The 25,954-nt window shown below is 39.0% G+C and overlaps 1 protein-coding gene across 4 annotated transcripts in view; it reads right to left on the bottom strand.

Annotated features, from left to right (window-relative positions):
* Window positions 1-25,954, bottom strand: part of GSK3B (glycogen synthase kinase 3 beta) — a 151,810-nt gene that overhangs the window by 75,824 nt on the left and 50,032 nt on the right. For all 4 annotated transcript variants that reach the window (XR_012676275.1, XM_075166488.1, XM_075166473.1 and 1 more), the window contains exon 2: window positions 17,393-17,586. Coding sequence is in view for 3 of the 4 variants with exons in the window: in XM_075166488.1 (XP_075022589.1) it covers window positions 17,393-17,586 (194 nt within the window). In the remaining variant the exon portion in view is untranslated. The remainder of the gene's footprint in view (window positions 1-17,392; window positions 17,587-25,954) is intronic.

Raw genomic sequence — 25,954 nt, 5'->3', positions numbered from 1 at the left:
CATGTGAATATCAGGTCTACGATAAGCCTAAGATAATAAATAACCCTACCAAATTTCAGATGATAGCCACACTTGTATCAGAATGTTTCAACAATTGTTCTTCATAGGTTTATATACAAAAACAATTCAAGCTTCCCCAGATACATATCTTCATATTAAAAGGCAGTAGCACATTCTTCCGGTAGCTGCAAAATAATTTTACCAGTTGACCTTTGCTACACCCAAGAAATCTATCGTACACTTGAAAGGGAAAGCCAACTATGTCAAAGTACAAATCCACTGTAAGCTACTAGAAGAGTTAGTGTTCAAGTTTGATAAAACAGGTTATCAGACTTCTTGCTTGAGGTTTTCTTCCTTAGTCAGCACTAGTGCTTTTCGAACACTGTCCCATTTTTCAAGAAATCATTTCCTTAGGCTAAAGGGTGTCACAGCACTGAAATGAAAAGATTAGGAAATCATCACATTCACTTCTAGCCTAAATTGCTCCAAAAGAAAGAGTACTGAGAAGAAGAATAACTTTTAGTAACTATTTGCATAGCAAAGCACATTTTTAATGACAAATTTTAAGAGCTCAGACACAGCACTATGGCTAGATTCACCACTTAGTCACACTAAAAAGAAGCATCCTGGCTTCCACCTTGCTTCCAGAATAAAATGAGAACTTGCACATAACCCTGCAGCAAGACAACAAAAGGAGAACTGGTGAAACCAAGGGACTGAGGAAACAAAGCAACTTGGTCAGACCAATCATCTCGGCACCATATCACCCAACAGTTCAACAGCAGCCATCACCAGATGCTTCCAAGGAAGGCTCAAAAAAGCTTAGTTTCTCATCATCTGGGACCATAAAACCTGAAGACATGGACGTTTAACCTCTTTTACTGAACTTGCAAACAATTTTCAAAAATGAATTTTTAAAACATATGAGACTCAATGACTTTGTGACACTGTGCGCAAGTCAATCACATAAATTATGTCGGAAAGTGTTTCCTACATCACCTACCACCTTTTCAATGGACTACACATTCTTTTGTGTTTACTCTACAGTACTAGGAGATTCTCATAAGGTAACTTCATTAAAACATCCACTTTTACTAGTAGTGCAAGTTGCAAAACCTTTCACTGACCTTGCAATATACTTTCCACTACAAGATCTTATTTTCCATAGTTTAAGGAGGTCTCTCACTGCATACATCATGCAAAACAGACATGCTGTGGGGATGAACTGTAGTTGAGTAATGAAAGGAGATTTGGTTTTACGACTCTTCCCTCATTTGTTACAAAAGGAAAAAGTTCTGCAGTGGATAAGGTGAGGAACTGCAGAAACAGTAAGGACTGTCTTCTCTCAGTCATAGCACTTTATAATGCTGTATTGTGAAAAATGGACTTGAATCTACCACTAGTACATAGAATAATCCACATTAACGCGTTTATCCAGGAAGCCGTTACATCTGTTTTACTCTCCCAGTTCAGTATTCTGAAGTATTGAGCAATTAAATATACACAAAAGAGATCAATAGGACCACTGATGTTCACACCTGTGAAAAAGCCAAAATTGGCCTCTTCTGTCCTGTATTCACTACATAAACAGATGGAAAAAAAACTCCCCAATGCCTGCACTTTAGAAGTCACATCAGGAGATAGAATGTGACATAACCAAGAGAGACAGGGGCACCTGTCCTGGCCCAAGGTATCTTGCAAACATCACTGGCAGTGAGATGAGATTGGCTTGTCCAGGCAAGCCAAGAGTACCCTGCATGCTAGCCTATTTCTCACCAGTTGCCCTGCTTGTCCTCCTTGAGCGTGAAATTTTATTTGCACTAAATTCAAACTATGCACAATCAAGTAGAAAACATGCAGTTTTTACTAGATGGAAGAAGTTGTTAAGTATCTCTGCTCTGTGTTCAAAAAGCTAGATATATTTATTCAGAGGTACAAGTAACATAGATATTGGTGGCATCCAGGTGCCAAACAAGCTAGACCCATTGTTACCCCCAAATTAAGTTTCTGAAGGACCCCAAGCCCATGAAAAAGTTATCAAGTATTTCCTGAACACTTGGTAGCTTCCAGTGAAACCAAAAGCCTTTTAAGGACTGTTATACCACCTTCAAGATCACAATGATCCACAAGGGAGGAACAGTGATTCACTCCACAGGGAAGCCCTGCCGTCATAGCAATGGTAAGGTATACCTTTGACAAAATTTATTCACAAAGAGGAGGACTTGAAAGAGTAAACAAAGTTTTTAAACCACCAACCTACTGCTATTACCTAAAGCAATCAAATAATCACAAATAACAGTTTCCAGACCCAAATACAATACTATCCTAAAGCTTTTTTCCTCAAGACTTTAATTCTCTGCTTGATACGTTCTCTTTCCTGCCCTGATATTGAAGGGTATGAAAACCAGCAATCCCTATCTCTTCCCATCATTTGCTTGGTTTTTGAGAAATATACGTTAGAACAACCAAGGCATTAACATTTAGATTAGTAACAGCAAAATTTAATTTATGCCCCCTTGAAGCAAACAAGACCTACCTCTCTCACCTTTATCAAACATAGCACTCTTCATTGCACTAGCAGTTAGGGCCTGCCTTGTTCTGCGGCACCTCTTAAAACTAGGAATTAGGCATGATTTAATACCTCCATGAGAAATCACAGCAAAGGCACCGAATTCAATTTCAATCAGCACCTCCAATAAGTTACCTGTCTATGGCAAATTTTTACTGGATATAGAAAACACTGTGCAGCTTTCCTAAGCACCCAAAGAGGATGCGCACAAGTTTCAACGTTTTCCTGAAAACCAGCTGCCTTCAAAAGCAGCCTAAAACACCTATCCAGGTGAAGTGATAGAACCTGCACAAGACCGTCTGTCGTTATATTCTCCTCCTCAAGAGTATTACAGCTTTATTCCACAGCCAGAGATAATCGAGCAGGGCTGCTGCACAGGAACGCAAACCTAGTGCGTCAAAGCACGTGTGAATCAAGATGGGTTCTGTTTCTGAGAAGCTGAAATTTTTCCTGTGTTAAAAAAAAAAAGCCTAAAAGACAAGTCAAATACAAGTGCTTTACTACCCATTTCCATACAGAATACTTTCTATTGCCAGTTTTATGAGCTTGAAAAACTAAGCTTGCTCCATAATATTTTATGTGTATTCCTCCTGAACATTTTAAAATACAATTCTGAACTTTTTCTCTTCACATTGAAAAAAAATTACAGAATTGACCCCCCAAAATGACTACAAGCCAATGGAAACATAACTCAATATCCCTTTAAGGTTTTGTTTTATTACATTTCATGGACTATTTATAATTGTGTATTTTAGAAGTGGGGAAGCAATATATGAAACCTGTTATCCCAGTAAGCAATAACTTAATCCAGTTTTAAGCAACTGAAGGTATCTTGTACTTCACAGTACCTTATGTCGTAGGAACTGCAGTTGCTAAAAGTTGGTGCATTAGAAAGACCAGGCTGTAAGAGTCTCTGGTCATCAGAAGTGAAGGGACCAAGGATTGAATGCCAGCAGCTTCATCTCTCTAACTAGCCAGAGTTAGTTAGATCTCTGCAGATCAAGACCAACAGTCACAGGAGCAAAGTTTGCAATATTGCTTTGTAGCCAGAGCAGATACAGCTTTCAGCAGGAAAGTCCTTAGGATAGCCCCTACTGACAGGAGCATTAAGCAGCAACATACTCACTGAAAATGCCACAAAATACTACCAGCTGCCTCATATTTCCACAGGATTGTGCCTTCTGAGTTGAATTCATTTCCTTGCCCCACCCCTGAACAGTGAACAATGCTTTTCCACATTTTGTTGAAATCAAGCTCTATACAAAGGGTGCTGAGACCCTTCTGCGTTCAAAATCCCAACAGCAGGAAATAATGAAGAGTTACTTCCTGCTGAGGACGTGGTACTGTCTGCTTATGTAGGCAAGACAGTATCGCTCCCCACACATTCTAGTGTTTGCTGCACATAAGGTTAGATTAAGACAGAGCCACCATATTTTGAGTCATATTTACATTCAGGAAAATTTAATTCAAATAAATTTTAAAGGTGAATCAGTTAAAACTTCCAACAGAGTTTAGCTGAACAGCTGAATTCAGAAGGGTCTCAGCTGAATTTAATTCCCTTTGAAAGCACATAATCTACTCAAGAAGTCACTTTCAGATTCATTACCCACAAGCAGATCCATGCAGACAAGCCAGTAGGACAGGATGCCACAGCTCAGTGCTCCACCAGGAAGGGACTTTCTTCTACCACCTGCACACAGCGCTATGCATTTGCGCCAGGTACAGGCTGTTGCCACTAGCAAGGCGGACCCTTTCCAAGAGATACTCATCAGGTTAGCTCCAAACAAGAGTCCTTGCACTGTTTATCCTTCCTGTTAATTGATGGCCTTCGTGCTACCACAGAAATTGCTCAACAAGTACACTGACTCTGTTATGCCTCCAACACTCCAGGCAATCCTCAACTTGCCCTAGTTTTCCTATGTCTCATACTACTTTCTTGTCCTACTAGACCTGTTAGCCCTATGTGAAAGTAGATAACCTTTATGCCTGTTATGCACAGTTACAGAAGCAGAGCCATTGCCTATCAGGAAATCTATTATATTATCTGCAAACCATGTCCTTTTTCGCCCTTTCCCAAGTTATGTTGACTGTTCAGGGGAAGAAATAAAAAAAACCAATACAAGTATGCATTGTACCAAGTTCTTGACTATTTGCTCTGGCTCTTCAAATGCTGACTCCAATCACCTACCGTGGTTTCCAGCACACCAGGGAAAGAACATTTCTATTTCATATGCTCTCATGCTGCTGCTTTTTGCAGGTATCTAAATGACAAGTGGATAGTGTTAAAAACCATAGTGTAACCCAGGAAGCCCCAGGTCTCACAGACAGGCAATTCTAGTACACTTTACTGTGACGTTCCTCTAACAGAAGAATCTAACCTAGAAAGAATAGAGCACTACTTTTTAAAAAAACTACAGAGCTTCTCATGTCATTGCCTCAACTAAAAATTATCAGCTCTTACCACCTTCTGATTTTGTAACTCAGAATTGCTCACTATTTATAAAGTATGTCCACAAAGAAAAGCAGTAAGTATTTATCCTTATTTTTAGGAATTCTTCAGAAATCTGTGCTCACCTCAGATCTCCTGCTCTACATCCTGTTGCTCCCTGTCAGACTTCACCTGAAATGTGCTCACACAGTTGCTCAAGGTCAGAAAGCAAAACAAATGCATCCATGTAAGACACTGAACTGAATCTTTCTACAGTTCCTTAGCCCATGGACTACATTTTGGAGCAGCAAACTTCAAAGTGCTCATTTCCACAGTTGCACTTACTACTAATTCCCACGTTAAAAGATATGAGCAATACATCTTTTTAAGGGTTTGTTTTTTTTTTTTTTTTTTTAACCAATAAAAGCAAACTTTTCCACTAAGATGCCTTACCCGGTTCACACAGGCAACATGAACATCCACTATAAACATTTACTTTTTTCTTTTTTTTTTTTAAAAAAAAAAAAGGAAAGGAAAAAAAATACTTCTCGGTACACTTGCAGTAAGAGCAATGCGACTGGTGAACAACACAGCCGGGGAGGTCAGGAAGACATATGTGTCCCCCACCACAACAACCAAATAAGTTGCACTGTCCCATTTCAGGGACTAAGTAGCCTGCAACAAATTATTTCCTTTATAATCAATCAACATTCTTGCACTGTTACACTCATCTGATATAAATGAGATGCCTGTTTTCAAGCCCAAAAAGCATGGTACAACCTTTATGACTCATGTGTCTGGTGACATTAAACTAAGACGATTGCACAAGGGCCTGCAAACTCAGTCTGATAAGCAGATCCTTGGACAAATCTTCAAATGAAGAACACAGAAGCAGATGGGTCTTTAAAAGACATCAAGTCACATTTCTGTCTTCATCCTCGTTTGATAAAATTTAGGGAGGAAATCAAGGAGGGAAATACACTCTAGCTCTCTGTGACAGAGTGCCTCTTGAATTAAAAAAAATAAATAATCAAAAGTAGATCCAGCTGTTCTTTTACATATGCATTGTTATGCTTCAATGATTCAGACTGGATGTTTGTATTTTGACTAGTTAGCTTAGGACTAAGCAGTCTAATCATCATGGCTGGTCTTTCAAAGGAACATCACAAATGAAGAGGTGGAATAAGCACCTTTATTGGGCCTGTAACAATTAGACCAGGCTTCAGATTTTAGAAGAACCAGGGAATATAGATGTATATAGTCTGGGTATTTGCATCATGACACATATAGAAGCCTCGATTACTCATCCCAGTTCAGTATACCAGGCACTACATAAACAAAAACCCACGCTGAAGAAAGCAGACTGCATTCTATTTAGTTAAAAGTTTGTAACGTATATTTAAAAATATGATAAACACCACACCTCACATCTCACCCTAAAGAAGAAGAACTGGATATTGAGTGGGTCCCTTCTTTACTCCTTTCCAAAAAAACAGTATAAATGCATGAGGACCTTTTTATTGGTATCACTCTTTATATTTTAAAACAAGTATCAACACAATACCAAAGCATCAAGCACCGTAATTAGAATTTTCCTTAGTGGAGTAAGTTTCTCATTACCTTTCCAGAAAAATTTCTTATTTTGCGTTATTACATGATACAACTCTTACAAAGCCACTCAAAGAATATCAGTTTTACTTCCTGCAGTAGATCATACAGGAGTCAAGGTCATCCAACAAAACCTCACTGTCTCCATCATCCTTTAAATTTAGTCTTGGGCACCATATGCCAAATTTCACTGCATAATGCAGACAGAAAATGTGAGGGGAAAAACCAAAGTGGGACATAAAGCCAAAACAAGCTTTTCTCAAAAATGTACAATATAAAGTAGCAGAAAAGTAATTCCTTGTATTGTGTAGGCTAAAAATAATTGTGTTTGTCATTCACACCTCACCTTCTCAGACGTCCCAGGGACAAGGAAGTACCCAAGTCACAGGAAAAACCAGCAGCGTTGTTAATTCTAGACAATCTGAAGTGCCTCTGTTTCTGCACTATAGATGCTTGACAAAACATTTAAAATAGCTTCCTTTCATTATTTTCTCATGTCTTGGCACTACTTTTCAGAGCAGCAATGGGCACTGCATATTGCCTTTAGCAGCAAAGGAAACAATCATCAATTATATGGCTCTAAAGGCTTTGAAAGCTTCCCAGAAGGAGCATGCCAGTTGGTTCTAAAATGCCAGGTCTACTCAAGAAAACAAAGCTGCAACCAAAAATTATTCCCAGTTCCACGTTTCCTTAAACCTTCGCCATTTTATTTGCTGAATTTGAGTTACCCTTTTTCAAGTAGGAACCAGGAATAAAAAGAGCAGCTCATTTACAAGGTTTTAAACAAAGCTGAAAGGGCTGAACTACAAGACAGTGCTGGAGGGCACAGCTTAGCTGTCTTGGTGACACATGAACGAAAAGATCTGTTCCCCCTCTTTGCTTCAGGAAGCCTCTGTCGAGCAGCAGGTAGATCTCTTCTGTCCTTCCTGTCTTGCATTTCATCAGTTATTCCTTCTTTCCCCTTAAGCATATAGTTACCACAGAAGAATATTTGAATAAATTTCAAATACTGAGTTCAAAAAGGACACACAGTTTGCCACTGCCTGATTTAGCAGCCAAGTATTTTAAAGATAAAAATCTGTGTTCACTGGCAAAAACTGAAGCCAAATCATTCAATGACATATTCCAATCACACTCTAAAAGAGGCATGTTGCACCAAAGATAATCTAACGAAGAAAGAATGAAGTGAGCAAGTGAGAGCCACAGGTACATAATGTTGCTAGATGTAAAAAGTGTTTATGCTAAATCTTCCGTAGTCAGGCAATCTCACACTGTGGGACTTCTAAAAGAGAATACACAACAGTACAACAAAAAGCCTTGAAGTAACTGCATGCACCAAACATCCACGTAGTCTCAAAAGCACCATTTTTATCTCAAACGTCAGCTAATCTTCTATTTATATCCTACACAATACTCTTCTCCCTAACTGGGAGACAGGTGTACAAGGTTCCCACTGGGACATCATTTCCACCCAATATCTGCTTTAATACCCAAACTCTATACAGCAGCAGTGTTATCTAGCGCTCCAAAGCATTAGATGTGCCTACTCTCTGCCTGTCTTAGCCAGAACTACAAGATGAAAAAAAAAAAAAATCTAGCTTAGAATTTATGTACAACCTCACACAGCAGTGTATCACTAAATCTCTGAGTTTCAGAAGGACTTCAGAAATTTTACTGTGACTTTTCTCTTTTTAAATGACCAAGTTCAGGCTGCATTCACAACACAAAGAGCAGCCCCGGATTCTCCACTTCCGACAGTCTGTGCACTTAGAAAGGCCACTCTGTTGCCACCCTAAGAGGGTACTAGTGGCAGCCATTAAATACTTTATTTTTAAATGAGAATGAGAAATGAGAATGAGATTATGGGCTCCACCAGCCCGTAATCTGCCCATCTCAGAGATGTATATCCAATGTAAGGATATATTCTCAGGCAAGCAAAGATATATAGTCTTCGTGGTAATGCTCCTGAAAGGCTATCACAGCTCTTTCCATAAAACACCACGTCCATGCTTTTCACAACTGCTTTTGAACACCAGCATGGCACCCCAAAAAACCAAGAATGTTCAAGTCAGCTTTCATCTCGGTTACACAGACCTGTGAATACGTGCCACGAACAAGGCTCCCTCTAAGCAGAAGGCATGGCCAAAAGTAAAACTTCAATTTACAAATGTGAACAATATCTCTAATACATTTAGAGATATTGTTATATCTCTACTGCATGCAGAATTATTGTTTTTCCTTCTCAGGCACCTAAGTAGCAAAATTGGAAAGTCAAGGAAAGGAAAGTGTCTTTTAAAAATGGAACTTAATGTGACCAGGATCAGGAATTCTGCAGCATCTTCAACTATATTTGCACAGATATAGTATGCTGTTGGTACATGGCAGAGTTACAGCTATTTATGTCCTTTAAACTACACATTTCCATACCTTAATGTGTTTGGAATTCTTTTAAACTGTAATCTTCACTCTGGATATCATGATTTCAGAATAGCATCCCTACAATGTTACTCTTTTTTAACCTCTGCCTCAAAGCAGTCTCCAGCTTAATTTAGGAATATATATATATAGAATATACAGATCATGGAATGTATATAAATATATGTAATTCATGAACCTCAGACATATGAACTCACTTCCTTTAGTAAACATGGGACACAACAGGAAATAAACCAAATTATTATTACAGCATCTATGTGAATTATCTGGACCGGTGGGGCAAAAGACTTTTTCTAAGTATAATGTATCTTAAGTTTCATTTTGTTGGTCAGCAGATAACACATAGGACAGATAGGTTTAATTTTAGCCTCAAGTTATGCACTAGAAGTGGACAAGAAGAGAGCAAGTTGACCACAAACAGCTATCTTGTTTTAAAATCCTATCTTTGGTCCTAGTCTAGGTAGTACCACAAAAAAACCTCATGGAAATAGAAAAGCTCAAAATCCAAAATAAATGCAATACTTGAACTGCTGCACATATCTACACAGATGCCTCATGCTAGCACCCATGGGGTGAGGGGGAAAAAAAAAGCCCTCAAGGGCTCTTATGACTCCTCCCTTTTCAGAGAACACATTCTTACGGCAGATATTTCCCTTCTAACGTGGGTTTCCACAGGGCAACATGTGGAAACACATTTCTACATGCACACACAGCCACGGCTACAGATGAAGCGCTCTTCCTCCTCCTCCCCAGGCCAATTGCAGCTGGATGACGCTGCATTCCCTGGGCAGCAATTTTCAATCCAACTCCCCAGCTAAAAAAGAAAACTGAAGTCAATGCCCTTAATACAAACTCCAATTCATCTTCACATGCCAAACTGAAGATCTATTTTGCATTAACACTTATTATGCATCCAATTCATTTGTCAGATTAGAAAACAGAAAACTATTTCTGTAGAAATAGTCATAACAGAACTACAAATAATTTTATTATTTAGACTTTATCATAATACAAAGTGAAGAAGATGCTTCTTAGCCCTCTTAGATCTCTTCTAGGCCACAAAAGTACATCCAGGGAGGTTTCAGCTGACACAATGAACAGTACACTGCTTACTTCAAAGATTGCCAAAAGCAAGGGTACAAACAGGTTTTTGGTTCGCTAGCAAAACTCAGTGTTTGCGAAAATTGGAAAATGGAATGAAATACAAGGTTGTGAGTGAAAATTCAGAAATCTACCCAGCCTCTTCGGTGTGCTGTGATCAGACAGGCACTGCAACTGCAATTACAGCCAAACGACAGAATTGACTCCGATAAGCTAGCTTTCAGGAGACAGACAGATCAAGTACTGCTATAAGAAATGCTATTTTCTTGGTAAACATTTCTGATAATCTGGCTAAGCTCAGCTGGACCAGAGCTACAAATTTGGCCTCTGAACAAGAGTTAAAGCACAGACTTGAAGAAACTCTCTGGAACCAAACACAGCCCTCCAGCTCTTTAGAAGATGGAAAAATATCCTGAACACATGCCCACGCATCTCCCATTCTGCAAATCGTATCTAATAGCCTCAGTCTTTCAGAAGGACTGCATTCCCTCAGATGGGGACAGGCAGGGCTAGAGTCAAGCTCGATTATCTTCCTTCTGCTAGTTTTACAAAAGTTTGTAATATTTGCTAATGTCACTGGAAAATATTTTCAGCCTTCCTTCCCCACTTGTGATACAAACACAAGCCATCAAATTAAAGTAGTCAGAAGACAGATCTGTTGTTCTGGGTGTACTTTATAGCTATTTAACAAAAAAAAATTAAGGCATCCTTTTAAAAGCGCACCTCCACAATGGTCTTACGACCAGTGATTCACTATTCTTCAGATCTTCAAAGTAGCTAAGATGTGCAAGTCCTAAAAGACTTATAAGAAAGGTGCTTAAATGTTATTATTTCTCATCACCATGTCATTCTTTTGTGACTTTTTATCCCATGAGTTCTTCCAACTCAATTGGGAAGTTCTTGGAGATGAGATAGGGTAAATAAAAAAAGACATTCTTTTGACAGAAGGCCTTACAGATTGATGTTTGAATATTCAACAATCCTTAGATGGAGATATTAGAAAGCTAGCTCACACACAGAGATTAAATTAACAAAGAGTGCAGTCTGTAGTTCAGTGGAAACCTGTGCAGGTGACAAGAGGTCACAGAGAAAGATGATCATGAATACACTAGAGCAGGTCCAACCTCTACGTTGTATTCAAGACTTAAAACACTGACTTAAGATGAAGACAGTGTTCGTTCTAAACCTCTGTGACGACTTCCAATTCCTTCTCTAGAAAGGGGTAAAGTACTTCACTCGGCCACCATGTGCATGGAAAGGATCTACAGCTCAGGCACATACAGACAAAGGAAGTCAGAGATCTAGGTTGTATCTCAAGTTTCAGCAGTAACGATGGCTTCTCTGCAACTATACAGTTAACATTCTCACGCCAAAGCTAAAATACATAGGAATAGGAGCCTGGAAGATGGATTCGCTAAAACATAAAAAGACAAGATGCTTCTTGCACCCTGTCTGAACCTGATGAAGGGAGACCAAACCCGCACCAAAGAGACAGTGATACCTTTTCCCTCAAAGCTTTCCATCTGGGTTCCCCAACAGGTATCAAGAGGCCAAGTGTCAAACTCCTGTTTGTTTGTCAGTCTATAGACATGACTACCTATTGCCCAAGCTTACAGACTGCAAAAAAGACTTGTTTTAACTTTTATTTCTATCAGGTTGCTAGGTACATCCCTCCTCAAAACAGATCAGCTACACTAACAGTGATCTTAGTAGACTGAAGCCCCCTAAAAATGCAGCCTTTTTTCAATATAATGCTACTATCTGCTGTATCTTAAACAGCCAAGGATAACAGAGAGCCAAGAATTAAGCCAGGGAGGGTCAGCCAAGAGTGGAACTAATTAAACGTGATTTGAAGTCAGACTCTCACAGTGGTCTGTTAACCACAGAGATCCTGAGAGCAAGATACATATCTCATTAGTCAACAGGTTCACACTTTTTGCACAAGCATGTTTACAGAATGACACCTTCAACCACAAGCAGAGATGCACAACCTATTTAAAAAAACTGGGTCAATTTTAGATTTTTGAATGCTTTCAAGAGACAGAAGAGTCTCTTGAAAAGTTAACAGAAGTTAAGAACCTAAACACCTAGTCATTTTTCAACAGGAATTCTTCCTTGTGGTTTTACATTTTCCATGTGAGCTGCTACGATCAAAGTTGCTGTAAATAAGTTAACACAAACAGCGGACACAGGCTACTTTGTAAAATGATCTTTTTATACTTAGCAGCTTGATATATTTCAGGCAGGAACTGAAGGAAAGCTGTTGCTCTTTCAGAAGCATTTCAAACAGCTCACAAAAGTACACACACCCAGCAGAGAAAGAGAGAAACCAGAACTTCAACATAGACTTATTTTTCCATCCTGCTGCTTTATTGGGTTTTTTAAGGCTCAGATTAACACTGAGAATTTACATACTTAAAAAAAAAAAAAAAATAATGCAAATGGTCACAACATATATTCCTCCCATAGCTAAAAATAGGGAAGAGTACTGCCTACTATTCAGTGGCCTCAGCTTTATCAACGCACAGCTTCACGTTTATGGACCATCAGGGCCCTAGTCTGACATCCTCTCACACTCCAGAAGATCTGCCTATTTGAGTAATTCAGGCAACTAAACCAAGGGCATACACAGTTGGAATGCTAAACCTAGGCAGTCCCTGAAAGATTTGACAGACTGGATGGCATGAATGGTTCTTGTTACAGAATTTGGCTTTCTCTTGCTGCACACTTCAGGTCTATGTGAGCCATTAACAAGAAATGTGATGCCCAATCTAGGTTGTCTGAAAAGGTGCAGGATTATTAAGAACTCTCTTCATTATTTAGACGGCGAAAGCCTAGCACTAAAGCAGAAATATCAAGTACTGCAACTCAGATATGAAGAATTTAAGTATTTATTCTCAGTCAGCTGAGAAACGTTTCTAGCAATTCACACATTCATTCCAACAGGATTTCTTAAGAATAGGCATGAAATGACAGAAATAACAAAAACTAAACTAGGAATTTTCTATTTGTGCTAACATACCTGCTTGCTTATTATTGCTTTTTTGTAGAATTAGACAGCAACATGACTGACTCTTAATCTGAAGAATATTCCAATGAACATGCCAACAAAAGCAGTGCAGGAAAATTTATGCTACCAGTATTTTCTTTTCAAGCATCACAATTAGGCTGTGTCAGTTAAGGGCCTTTACAGACACGTGGATGAAAATAATTGAAAATATTATAAATAATTTAACTGCACCTATCTGTATCAATGTTTTGCATGAGGACCTATTCCTATGCATCTGTGGGATAGAAGCAGAACCACAGTATAGATCCATGAAAGCCGGGACATAGTCTTTAGGAAATTTTACCATTTGAATGGATTTTGGCCCCAAAAGCTTGTGAATAGCTGTTTTACACCATTTTTTCGAAGAGAAACATCTCTCTTATCCTTGTTAAACTTTTAACTGAAAAAAACCCAAAGAAAATATGACCCTCCATACTGACTAGAGACAAATTAAATCATCCCACAGATGAATGACAAACAGCATGTAGTTTGTGAACTACTCAAAGTATCATGTAATTGTCCAAAATTACATTACTTAAGTTCCTCACGCTTAATATGGCAATCTACCTTAATGAAGGCGGAAGACTTTGCAAGACTTTAGTTTTGCAAACCAAAATTAAGCATAAGTCTCTATATTTTATTTTATTTATTCCCCTCAGCCATTTGTTTCTATCTCTAGTGTACCAATACTATTGCTCTAGGTTACACTGAAATCTAGAGGTACTCATTTTAAAACCTAGAGCACTTCAGAGACCCTGTTTAAAACACAGCCATGCAGGAACTGCACTGCCAAGCTGAAGAACCACTAAACTGCAACAAGGGAGCAGAAAGAAGCAGGAGCGTTGCAAACTATCTTTACTATCACAGAAACGGTAATACTCAATTCTTTAGCAAAGATTTTACACTCACTTTGTTCTGGCATAGACCAATGCTGCTTCTACTTCAGTGGAGGCTGCCGAGAAACTTGTCATAGTAATGGCAAAGGAAAAAAGAAAAAAGACAACCCCCCTCTGTTAATTCCAGCTTTCAAGCTAGCTTTAAACCTGAATAAAAGTATCTCAACTTCCTGACAGAGATCTAAAAATTGGCAGCTGTGGTGTATTTTCCACATCTTCACAATAAACTCCCTCCAATTCACAAGACGCAGAAGGAGCCTAGAAGTTACACTCTTGTGGGACTTCCTAAAGTTTCTGAATTATGCCCTTTAAGTTTCAAGACTTCCTGCCGGCTTTTCTAAAAGCATTTTTTTAAGAGCTAAATCACAACAAAGGAATCATACTTCTTGCACCAAGATAAATTTGTCAGGATATAGAGATAAGCAGGCACCAGCTTGAAGCATACAGCTGAAAATTTCGTTGATGATCTACGCTTCAAGAAGCAACTTCCATGCATTACTTTCCTCTTGTGCCTCTCCACCACTGGGACAAGTGCAGACAGGTGTTTCTAAAGTGCTCCCTCTCTTCCCCCAGAAGTTGATAAAGTTGATTTAAATCAAACATGCTACTGCCACCTTTGGCTGGCTACGATAGGGTTTTCCTCATCATTGCTGAAGCAGGGATGTACATTAATGAGAGGGAAGAAGTGGCAGATCTCTTCAGGAACTCCATTCACCAGGGCTTGGATCTGGACTCGGGCAGCCGTGCAGGGCACGGCTACAGCCCAGCAGAGCTGCACACCACAGCTCAGCTCTCTGAACAGAAGAGCTGGTCCGCTCCTATGCCGCAATCAAACTGTTCAGCCAACAGACGTTCAAAGTTCCCTGTTTAACTGGTAAAGTATCTGGTCCAGCATTTACAATCTAGACCAGACGTTCCCAGAGAGTAGCATATCCTGAAGTAATTGTATGCTGTTCTTGATATAAGATATATGTCTCTAGCTTCCAAATCCATCCAGGCAGAGGCTTTCATCCAGCCTGCAGGAATTTACACCTCCTGCCAACAGAACATACACTTCCAGATCAGAATGTGAAAAGAAAGGGAGGACTGAACTGATGAATGATGGGATAAACTAGGGAGCTAAGACCAAAGGTAGATGATGTTGTGCAGCTGGGACACAAGTTTGGGATAAGTACCACTGCAGATGTGACCCATGCAAATTATGAAGTTAAAAAAAAAATTTAAATTAATGTTATCTATTTGTAAATCTACACATGCACTTACCATTAATTCCACCTAGTTTAGGGGTATTAAAGCCTCCAGGTACTGGATGTTCTCAGTTTATGTCATCATACATGGACAATTAGTTCAGAGACCAAACTGGAAACATCCTACTTAGCTTTTTAGCATTTGGAGTTTTTCCCTTAAACAAAAAGAGGGCTAATATTCAAAAGATGTCATGTTTTTTTTAATCACTTAAAGAAACACTCTGAAATAAAGAGTTATATAGTCAGATAACAAAATGCCACTGAATCAACTACTGAAAGAAAAACAAAGATCTACACTTTACTCTAGATGCACAATACAGATTTATAGAAAAAATATTAAGACGTCACAAACTATCAGTATCTGATGGGCAGGAACTAAAATGCTCAGCCGAGTTTTCATTTTGACACCCTACACAACCTCAAAGTCATGAGAGTGAAGGAATCAAAGATTTTGGTCCAAAGCACTAGTTGACATCCACCAAGCATGACATGGTAAGGGAAATGTCCTGGCCTTCCCCCTGAAACTATGCAATGGGAAGAGATCAGAAAGCTCTTTTAAGCATGACTAGGTTTAGAGCTTCTGTTATTTCTCTACCTCTTCCATTCCTCTAAAATAATCCACTTTTACATCATATTGCATGCTCCTCCAGTACTAATTGCCTTCAACACATAATACAGTCCAGAAATAACTCAGATGTAAGAACAATGTAGGAAGTTTACACACCTTTCTCAATCAGAAATTAAACAATGCTGCACGATTACATTAATTTAAACATATCTTTCCTTTTCCATTCTTCATCTAACGCATCTGTGATATACTGATACCTGTGGTGATGACAGCATCAATTTCAAGACTCAAGGAAAAGGCATACACTAGTTACTTCAAAACACACTAAAAGAATGGTTTTGCTACCAAAACAGGACACAAATGACAAACATTACCAGTGAAGCTAGCTGTGCATGAAGTCTTACTGAAAAAAAGAGAAAACAGAAGGAAAACGATAAAAATGTCATCCAATAGCCTTTAGAAGTATCTCTAAAACTAACAGTAAGTATCAAATTGTAAAAAAGAAGTTTCAAATTGCTGATTTTCCTTAAATACGCTTCAACTATTTTTAAGCTCAGAAGTTTTTGTGTCTAGACCATGCCATCAAGATTACCCATGGCACCTTCTCTATATATTGTCCTTATGCTTCTATAGTCATGAAAGCTGTGGCCTTCAGATGCTAAAACCCACACCATTGATTTCAGATGCTAAAACCAGTACCTTTGCTATCATTCACTGCTTGCACAAGTTTAGCTGCAGGCCACTTGACCACAAGGGAAAGCAGTCAAGCACACCAAGTACCAAGCAGAGGACTAACAGCAGTGACGAGGTTGCTGATGGTCCTTAACTTTTATTTGGTTTAAATATCACCAGTTAAAGATACAGCTTTTTGGAAGGCTACTTCCAAATACTTAGAATAAAGTATCACTAGTCTATTAAAACCACCAGAATAGATCACATTTATAAATCAGGTAATGGAAGGAAGTAACTCGCCTTCAGTCCAAACTGGGCTCAGTATTTGTTATCTGTCTTGGCCTGGGGACTTTCTGAATTACTCAAATACAGCCTTCCACTTTGTAGGTGCAACAACCAAGAACAAAGCCCAAAGGCTTCTGTTCCTTCCAGCAGCTTAATTACTAATGACTAGAGAAGAGTCTATGCTAGAAAAAAGTAAGCATATGACAAGCTTTTCACTTCTTTCCCCAGCTCATTGTCTGAAAAATCTACTCTGCGGCCTGGAAACAGCACCACAACATCAAATCAGGATTTTTAGCTTCCTGTTTTGCACTAATCCAAATAATCATAACAACAGTGACTCACTGATTTTCAAGTTAAACTACATCCCTTTATCATAAACCATCTGTTTAATCTTTAGTCTTGGAAATTTTTATGTGCATTTATGTGCTCCAATGAAAATAAATTTAAAAAGAAAAATCAAAAACATTGCCATCAAAGACATGGAAAATGAGAAAACATTCATGAAAATATTCTGAACTTATGCACAGGCTCACCTTAAATCTTTTATCCTGCAGGACTTTCTTAATGGCCACAAGCTCTCCTGAATCACAGAGTTTGGCTTGATACACAACACCAAAAGATCCATTTCCGATCACCTTGGTGTCTGTGTAGCTAACTTCTTGTGGTCGGTCCGGACCTTGTCCAGGAGTTGCCACTACTGTAGTCACTTTGCTGCCATCTTTGTCTCCTGGGAAGCAAGAGATACACAAATAATCAAAATTCATGCGTAAACAAGATGACCAACAAGACTGAAACAGAAGAGGGTAAAATAAAAGATTTAAATTACCATGTGTATTTCATTATTATAGAGAAAAATAAAAAACCCTGACAAAATGCGAAGAAAACACTGAGAGTATTTTTTACTGAAATATATTAAGTGGTGACAATTTTTCATCTAGATTATTGCTAACAAAAATATTCCCTTTCCAGGAGCAAATAGCTCAGCAATAAAATGTGATGTATGAGCAAGACAAGTACTTATTTCTACATCTGATTAACATAAGTGGTATTAAACGGTATTGTTTGTATTACCAAAATGACGCATTTCCCCATATTTTCCTGTAACTGAAGAAACCAAACTGTCAGTATAACCTGCAGAGCAGCACTCTGTCCTTTACAGGCATACATCTGGCAACAAAAACCAGAAGCACTGACAGACTTTGTTACAAACTCACCTGCACGTAAAGCTTCAGTTTGCATGCACTAGGAAGCAAAACCTTTGTCAAAGCCGGCTGTGTGCACCTGAAGTGAAACCTAGGCTGCATCGTATGGCACAGTCCTGCTCCTCCCTTCTTCCATGCCTGGACTTCCTCACAAAGAAGGGGGGCACTTGCTGGGGCAGGGGGAGGAAGGGGGAGAAGGATGACAACAGCACGTACTTAGCTCGCATCTTGACACGAACCAGAACGCAGACAGGGACGTGCGCTCAGGATGCAAGATCACGGTGGATGCTGCACTGGTCCTGCACTCCCCAACGCTACAGAAACTGCACTCATGAGATGCCCATCACATCTACGTATTGAGAAAGTTTCCTTCCACAGCTTCCCCAGGGAGTCTCTTCCAGTCCTTTACTACTCATGCATTTACAAAGATTTTTCTAACAGGTAGCTCAGACCACCTTTAGTGCAGTTTAGGTGAATCGCTCCCTGGTTCCGCTCCCAGAAGGCACGGAAAATGGTGCAGCTCCCCCCTTCCCTCTTTCCACCCACTCTCCCCCCATCAAACACGTGAAAGGCTGTTGCAAAGAAAGTTACCGTGATGGAGAAGTTACTTCTCTATGGGAGACCTCTCCCCTCACTGCTAAAAATCTCTCAAGAACGGTACCCAAAATTAGACCCTGCAGAGGAAGCTTACCTCAGCTCTACCTGACTGCTGGTGACTTCTCGTGTCTGATTTACAACACACTTGTTTGTACAGCCCGGCACAATGTTTGCAGCTTGTGCAATGCTGCAACCTGGTTGACTCATGATCAATTTGTGTACCAAACTCTCCTCTGCAGAGCTGCCGCCTGTCCAATCCTCGTCCACTTTCCACTTACAGACCTGATTGCTCTTACCAAAGCCTAATATTTTGCATTTGTCCCGACTGAACTGCATCCAAGGTTACTTAATGCTCTTTTGCGAGCTTGTCACATCCTTCAAGCACAGAGTCACCACCAGAAGGAGATCCATTTCACGATGCTATGTGAAGTTTATCTAACAACTTGGTGAAAACCAGTGAATCCTGAGACTCCTTAAGGACTCTGCAAAAACCCATTAAACATCTCATCCTAATTTTATCTTGAACCTCTTGTTATGCTCAAACAAAATAACTAAACCATTTTGTATGCCTTTCAGGGGATTTCCAGTAGTCCATTGTTTTCCTAGGCCTCTCATGAGAAAATTAGTTTGAAAACTTCAGAGTCAAGATACACACATCCACTACTACTCCTTCTGTACCTGTAATATCCAGAAGAAAAGTAGGTTGGCTTGGCATAATTTGCTCCTGAAAAATCCACATTAACTGTTACTCATCTCTTATGTTACCTTTTAGATTCTTACAAATTGTTTGCTTTTATGCATCCAACTACTCCATGAAACAAATGAACAAATTAAAAATAAAGCACATTAGTGCACAGGGTGCCAATTACTTGCCAAGCAATACACAGCAGGTATAGTCCTTCCCCGAAATATTCACGAGAAGGTGAGATGCAGCTTTACACATTTGAAGAGAAAACAGAGAAACAACAACAATAAAAAAAAGGAAACATGGAGAGATAAATGTCTGTTCAGAGGGGGAGAGAAAAGCATAAGTGGAAGCAGACTAAAGCTGTATGGAAAAATTCACCCTCCTCTTTGATAACTATAAGAAATAAATGGAAGGAAGCCAGGAAAAGAAGGAAACCCTTTTTTTGGTAAACAAGTTGAAAGTGTAATTCTGATAGCAGCCCTGCATTTATTTGCCCGACTATTCTATGATTAGCATTCTAAGTCAGCACATATAAATAGGTGACATCTGCTTTATTACAACAATCCTCACTATTTAAAAGGTAATCCCCTACTTCCCTGCTTTTTTGGGGTTGTGTTTTTTTGGCCTTGGTCACAAGGCCAGAGTATCAAGATTACTGTTAATGAGGTTCATTCCCTGCCCTCCCAAAATCCAGACTACTGAAGTCTTAAGAGGTAAAAAACCCCTTGTCCCCAGCAATACTGGTTGAGATTTTAAGTACTTGATATCAAGAGATCTGCTCAAAGGACACTCTTCAGAGCTGCAATCCACTTGGGGATCTCCTCAACTGCAAGACCAAACCCTGAATTTCAGGCCACATCAGGTAGGTTCTTCCCAACGTGGCGCTGCAGCGACCTGGCCAACTTCTCCAGAGTTCAAATGAGAAGCCAGTCAGCTTTACACACTTTCCTTTAAGTCCATGGAAAAACAGCTAAATGTGCTAAAACCTTCAGTGCTTAAAAGTGTAAGCACTGACACTTTAATCAGCTACACCAAGAATTACTTTGTTTCTTTACCGAAATTCACAGAGCATTAAGCCTCCTAGATGTTCCTCCCAGTTTCCTTCTTTCAATAAACAACGGCTTTTGCAAACCCATCCACAAAAGACACCATAAGGACTCCTAAGCTTTCAAAAATTAAGTCTGTTAAGAGTTTCATTACAGAATAGTTGAATCTGAGGGACTGCAGGTGTAAAATTCACCTTGCATCTGTGATAGCTTTGATATCGAAGAGTAAAACATCTCAATGCGTTTCAAAGTATAGAAATAATACATATTTGTATCACCAGCAGCATCCAGGGGCCCCAAGCCTGTTTTGCCACTCGTTCCACTACATAGATGTATGTACTGTTCAGAAGACCATACAGAGTTCAGAATGGTTATCCCAGTTTTTATTGTCTGGACAGCAACAGTTGACTTGCCAGCCAAACAGCACATAAAGAAGTTCACTAAACACCTTTGGGAAATACCGGTTTTAACCTCAGCGTGAGAAAAGATAGCAGAGAGCAAACACCCTTTTCCAGCAATCGTCACTACCTCCAAATTGAGACTCCTAACAGCAAACACCAAGAAGCATCATACCACAGCAAGCCTTAATGAAAAGCCTAGACAGTTTTCACCTCATCCCTTTCACCTTTACTTTGTTTCGGACTGTCAGACTTAGTGGCCCCACCGGATAAGCAGGCACTGTCAAACACAATACTCTCGACACCTTCGATCGTAGGTCTACAATAGAACTAAAACATTAAATTGAAAAACTAAGGAAAGAAGGAAGGACCAAACATGAAAATACTAAACAGCTTTTACGGCACAGCTCACACATCAGAAGAGTCACTAGTATTTATCCAAAAGAAGCTTTCCAGTGCCAATGGCAATATGACCTAGCTTTACTGTAACAAAAAAGCAGATTCATGTGACTGTACAACCACCAGCTAGGCAAACCAACTTTTTAACATCCAGGACAGAAGCACAAGTAAAAATAAATAGCTATCACTCTGTAATACACTTGTATTTGCACTTAGCACGTTTAATGCAAAGCCTTAAAGCACTTCCCCACACTGTCTTGGTGTTTAACATCCATAATGTGGTATTTGGGGGGTGTTTTTTGATGATGAGGTTATTCCAGAAGTCTGATGTGCAACTGAAAACAAAATCCAGACATTTTAATTCCAGCTCACTTTCCACCTTTAGCACATGATGACCATATGGGCCAAATCACGAGCATTAGGTGAAGTCAGTAGTTTGAAAGCAGAGAATACTCACCAGTTTGTGGGAGGAAAAGAACATATTCCACTTACAGGACTACAGTTTATTAGAGCAGCAGTGCAAGCTCTAACTCTATTTTCCACTATCTTGGTATAACTTTAGAATGGCTCATGTCACCATTTTACCTAATGCCAATGGCCACTTACCCTTTCAAGCTGAGTATTAATTCAATTTTGTACACTCAAAAAAAAGCTGAATATATTCAACTCTGTCTTTTGCTTATACAATTCACAAATTAAACCAAAATGAATATGGATCGGTATTATTTTAATGAAATATTCATATGGTTTGGGAACAAGAGGCCTACATCCCAAAAAAAATGGTGGCAGATGTTTACCCAGGTGAGACAAGGGATTCTGCTACTGGACAAGCATTTTGTCACATAAATACCCCACCAGCTGCAGATTCCTACCACTAGCTCAAATCTGACCATTCTACAAGCACTGTACGTATACTTTTTGCCAGTACCTAAACGTAGCTGTCAGTCAATAAAACTCACTTCAGCCCTCAGAGACCATGGAAGATGTCCTTTACTATTAATCAGAACTCCCCCCACGCCTTCTACTGAATGGGCCTGGAGAAAGTCCAAAATTACGTCTGCCCTACATCCCTTCAGCTGTTTAGCTTCTGACTGAGCAGTACAAACGCATGTTAATGCACATATGTCAGAGATCTATGATTTTTTTTTCTTTCAACTACATATACACCCTCTTCCTCCTCTTTTATGCTTTGAAGTTTAAGGGAAGAAACAATGAATTAGTAGGATGTTTACATCTGCTTTCTTCCTACTTCAAATGCAACCTCAATCCTTTGCACTATCTACAAACTCCCCCTTTTCCTCTTTCTTTTGGCTTTACCTATCTTCTCTTGCTTCCCTCCTCCAACTGCTACACTCCTCCTTGCTGACATGTGCACAGGTCCTCCCATTAGATGTTACTTAGGTTGTTTTTAAGTCCTAAACGAAAACCTCACAGACCTACAAGACACTCTCTACAATGTCTAAGGTCATGTAGCTGTCTGACTCCACTTAATTCAAATATCTTCATTGATCTGTTTTAATTCTCACTGTCACCTCCCTATTAAGATATGGCTCAATATTAAGTTAATATTGACTGCTTCTCCCCTTCCCAAGTCTAAGGCTTCTCCGCACTCTTTCATCTTAATTTGCTTAATGTTCAATACAGCCAATAAGTCACTTCCATGGAAACCCTACACTCCTGAATCTAGCCCCTGCCAATTTGAATAGGTTACAACCAGCAGCTGACCCAACTATCTGTAGAGAAACAAGTGCCCAGAAGGGGATGGAAATCTTTCAGAACTGCATTGGCTTTTTTCAGTCATTGATAATTGAGAAGGTCAAAAGATCTGAGTACTTTGTGAAACAAATGTTTTAATAGAAAGCACAAGAAAAGTTATCTGCTAGGATCTGATGCTGACCATCAGATTAGTCTATGAAATAAAACACCTGGCTTCTTAGATATTTGTTCATGGCACATGAAGGAAGGAGGAAGTCATCAGCTGCTCTGAGTCTCTTCAGTGTGAGCAACATATGCTTGAGGTAATACACTGTCAGCAGTCGAAATCACAGTGCTAGATGACCTTTTTTTAATTATTTTCCCTACTACATTTTTTAAAAGGTTAACTTCACAAAAAGCTAATAATTCTGAGCCAGTACAGGGGAGAAAGTATAAAAATGGTATTTACGAACTGTTTTACTAGACAGCTTCCTTTCTTATCAGTGAACTGCATGAACATTACCTAGTGGGAGACAGTGGAAGATAGAAATGAACATTCAAGGACCAAATCAGAAAAACTCAGGGAATCGAAGAGAGGACTCTAACAAAATAAATCTGTTTTGGTTTTCAAATTAACCCCAAACAAAGGGAGTCCTTGAAATTTCAAAAATAGCTCAGGTCAAGCATTTAACAAAAACCTGTAAGTGTGCCAATCATCACCCAGAGAAGGCAGAAGCATTCACTAAATACACACACACACACTTGTTTTAGCACAGGAAATGTCATCTGACTTCTTGACTGTAACTGAATACCGCAATAAAAGAGCGGCCTTCAGACGTTACTTAAGATCAGAAGAATCTCACGATTTGCATCCAAGGATTTTGGAAGAGCTAGCTAAAAGTCTGAGAAGTGATGCTGATTTTTAAAAGAAATCAGAACACTCTGAGAACTTCAAAGGTGGATGGGATGATCCATATGATCCTGTAAATCTGACAACAATTTCAAATTAAGTACCATATCAGCTACTTTGATAATGAATAAAGAGGCAGTAGGGTGGTTTATAGAGACTGGATTGTTGGACTCCATATTGTTAATGACATTACAGGTTCATTTGGAAAAGAGAAGGGGGGAAAAAAGCATTGATGCAAAACCACTGTGACTTCTGTAGGGTTTCTGACTTGCTATCACAACCCAAATTAATGAAGAAACACATGTACAGAAAGAAACATGATTACTAATCAAATTATAATACGCTAGCCCGTAAGATTCAACTTAACTATGATATAATAAAATATAGTAGGAGGCCCCAGCATTAATTTTTGGCCTCACACTTACTGCTTTTATCAACAACCTGGAAGAAAAGCTATGATGTTCTCAGACACAAAATTTAGAGAGTTATGCACAGGATAGAGATCAATGAAAAAGCAGCTGGTCTCCCTTTGTAACCCAGGCACAAATTAAATGGAGGGATCCAGGACCCAAGGTGACAGGCCATACAGCCAAACCAAGTAAACCCACCCAAAGAGTGGAGTCATCAACTCTGACTTGCAAGGCATCCTGGCACAGACAGAAGTGCCTAAGCACAACATTCCTACTGAGACCTAAAGCAATCCTTAGATGTATAAGCAGGGGAACATCAGCCAGGAAGGGGGGGAAAAAAAAAAAAAAAAAAAAAAAAGGTTCTCTTTCCTATTTGGCATCCATGCAACAGCTACTTGGAACAGTGTGCTCCCTCCTGATAGCTAAAATTCAGGAGTGATTATTTAAAACACTAGAGATTCACAAAGAAGCCACAGACATTATAAGGTCAGAAGAATACATTACTCTGAGTGAGACTTTAAGAGCTCAAACAATTTAAGACAAAGAGAGAAAGCGGGAGGATTATATCTAAAAGCTACCCATCTAAGGAACAGACATTTCAGAGAGGGGTCTGATCCGCAGGTGGAGAAGATATTGCACATAATGACTAGAAATAGAAATTGCAAAAGTTTGGGACAGAATTGTGGGTGGACAAAATTAATAAGGAAATTTTTTTTTTTTTAAAAAAACTCTGAAAGTTAAGGTGATTTTTGCAACACAGATTTTTATTTTAGATTGGAATCTTTTCTAAAGCATACAATATAGCTGAACCACAACTGCTAGGCTTGAAATAAGAAAGCCTGCACAGGATGAACATAATGACTCTCTGGGTCTTAAGAAGTCAGAAAGGTTCAATACCTAAATAAACCATTTTTTTCTATCCAGCACTAATGCAATGGTGTCATAGCTCAACACCAAATATGTTGCTTTCCACAACAGTCAAAATCTGCATTCAATTTAAACAAAAACATAGTAAAGTGATAAATTATGAAAAGATGAAACAGTCATTCTTTGGCTTTATTGTTAATGATCAAATGATAGTCACGGTTAATTATGTCTCAATTCACTTTGGTTCAATACAGAGACAAATAATCAGGACAAATTTCAGCAACAACTGCCAAGCCAAAGACCACTAAGGTAAAAAGCTTTATAAAACACTCCACCCTGAAATCGAGGTTGCCTTTGGCTCTAGCTGGACACAAAGGAAGGAAGAAAAAAAGAAAATATTCATTCCACTTGCACCAACCGATAGTAATGCTTTTTAGATGTCAATCAATTTCAAAACCTTCCAGGAGGCAAAATCTGTAACCCCAAAAAACTGGTATCTCTACATTTTGCTCAATAGCTTCTAAAATGGCAATACAAATTTAAAGTACTAAGTGCTAAGTTTACGCAGGAGACAACGGGAAAATGGAGTAAAAAGTAAACACTAGACAGAAGTCAATCACTGCTATTGTAAATCAAACTATACCATCATTACAAAATAAGCAGTAACAGCTCAGACAGGCAATATAACTTTATTATAAAAATGAAATAGCGTGTAACTCAACTGACCTCTGTCTTCATGCCTTTTTGAGATCAGTATGTCACACGGAAAGAGAAACTAAACATATTTCCAAGAAAGTGTGACAGGTAATGATGTGACTCATATGCCTATATTTGATTTAATAATTTTTTTATTAAAATTACATCAAGATGCAGGGACATTTTT

Source organism: Calonectris borealis, chromosome 1, assembly GCF_964195595.1.
Source record: "Calonectris borealis chromosome 1, bCalBor7.hap1.2, whole genome shotgun sequence".
Taxonomy (NCBI): domain Eukaryota; kingdom Metazoa; phylum Chordata; class Aves; order Procellariiformes; family Procellariidae; genus Calonectris; species Calonectris borealis.
Note: the sequence above shows the minus strand (reverse complement) of the source record. Positions and strands in the feature narration are given on the sequence as shown.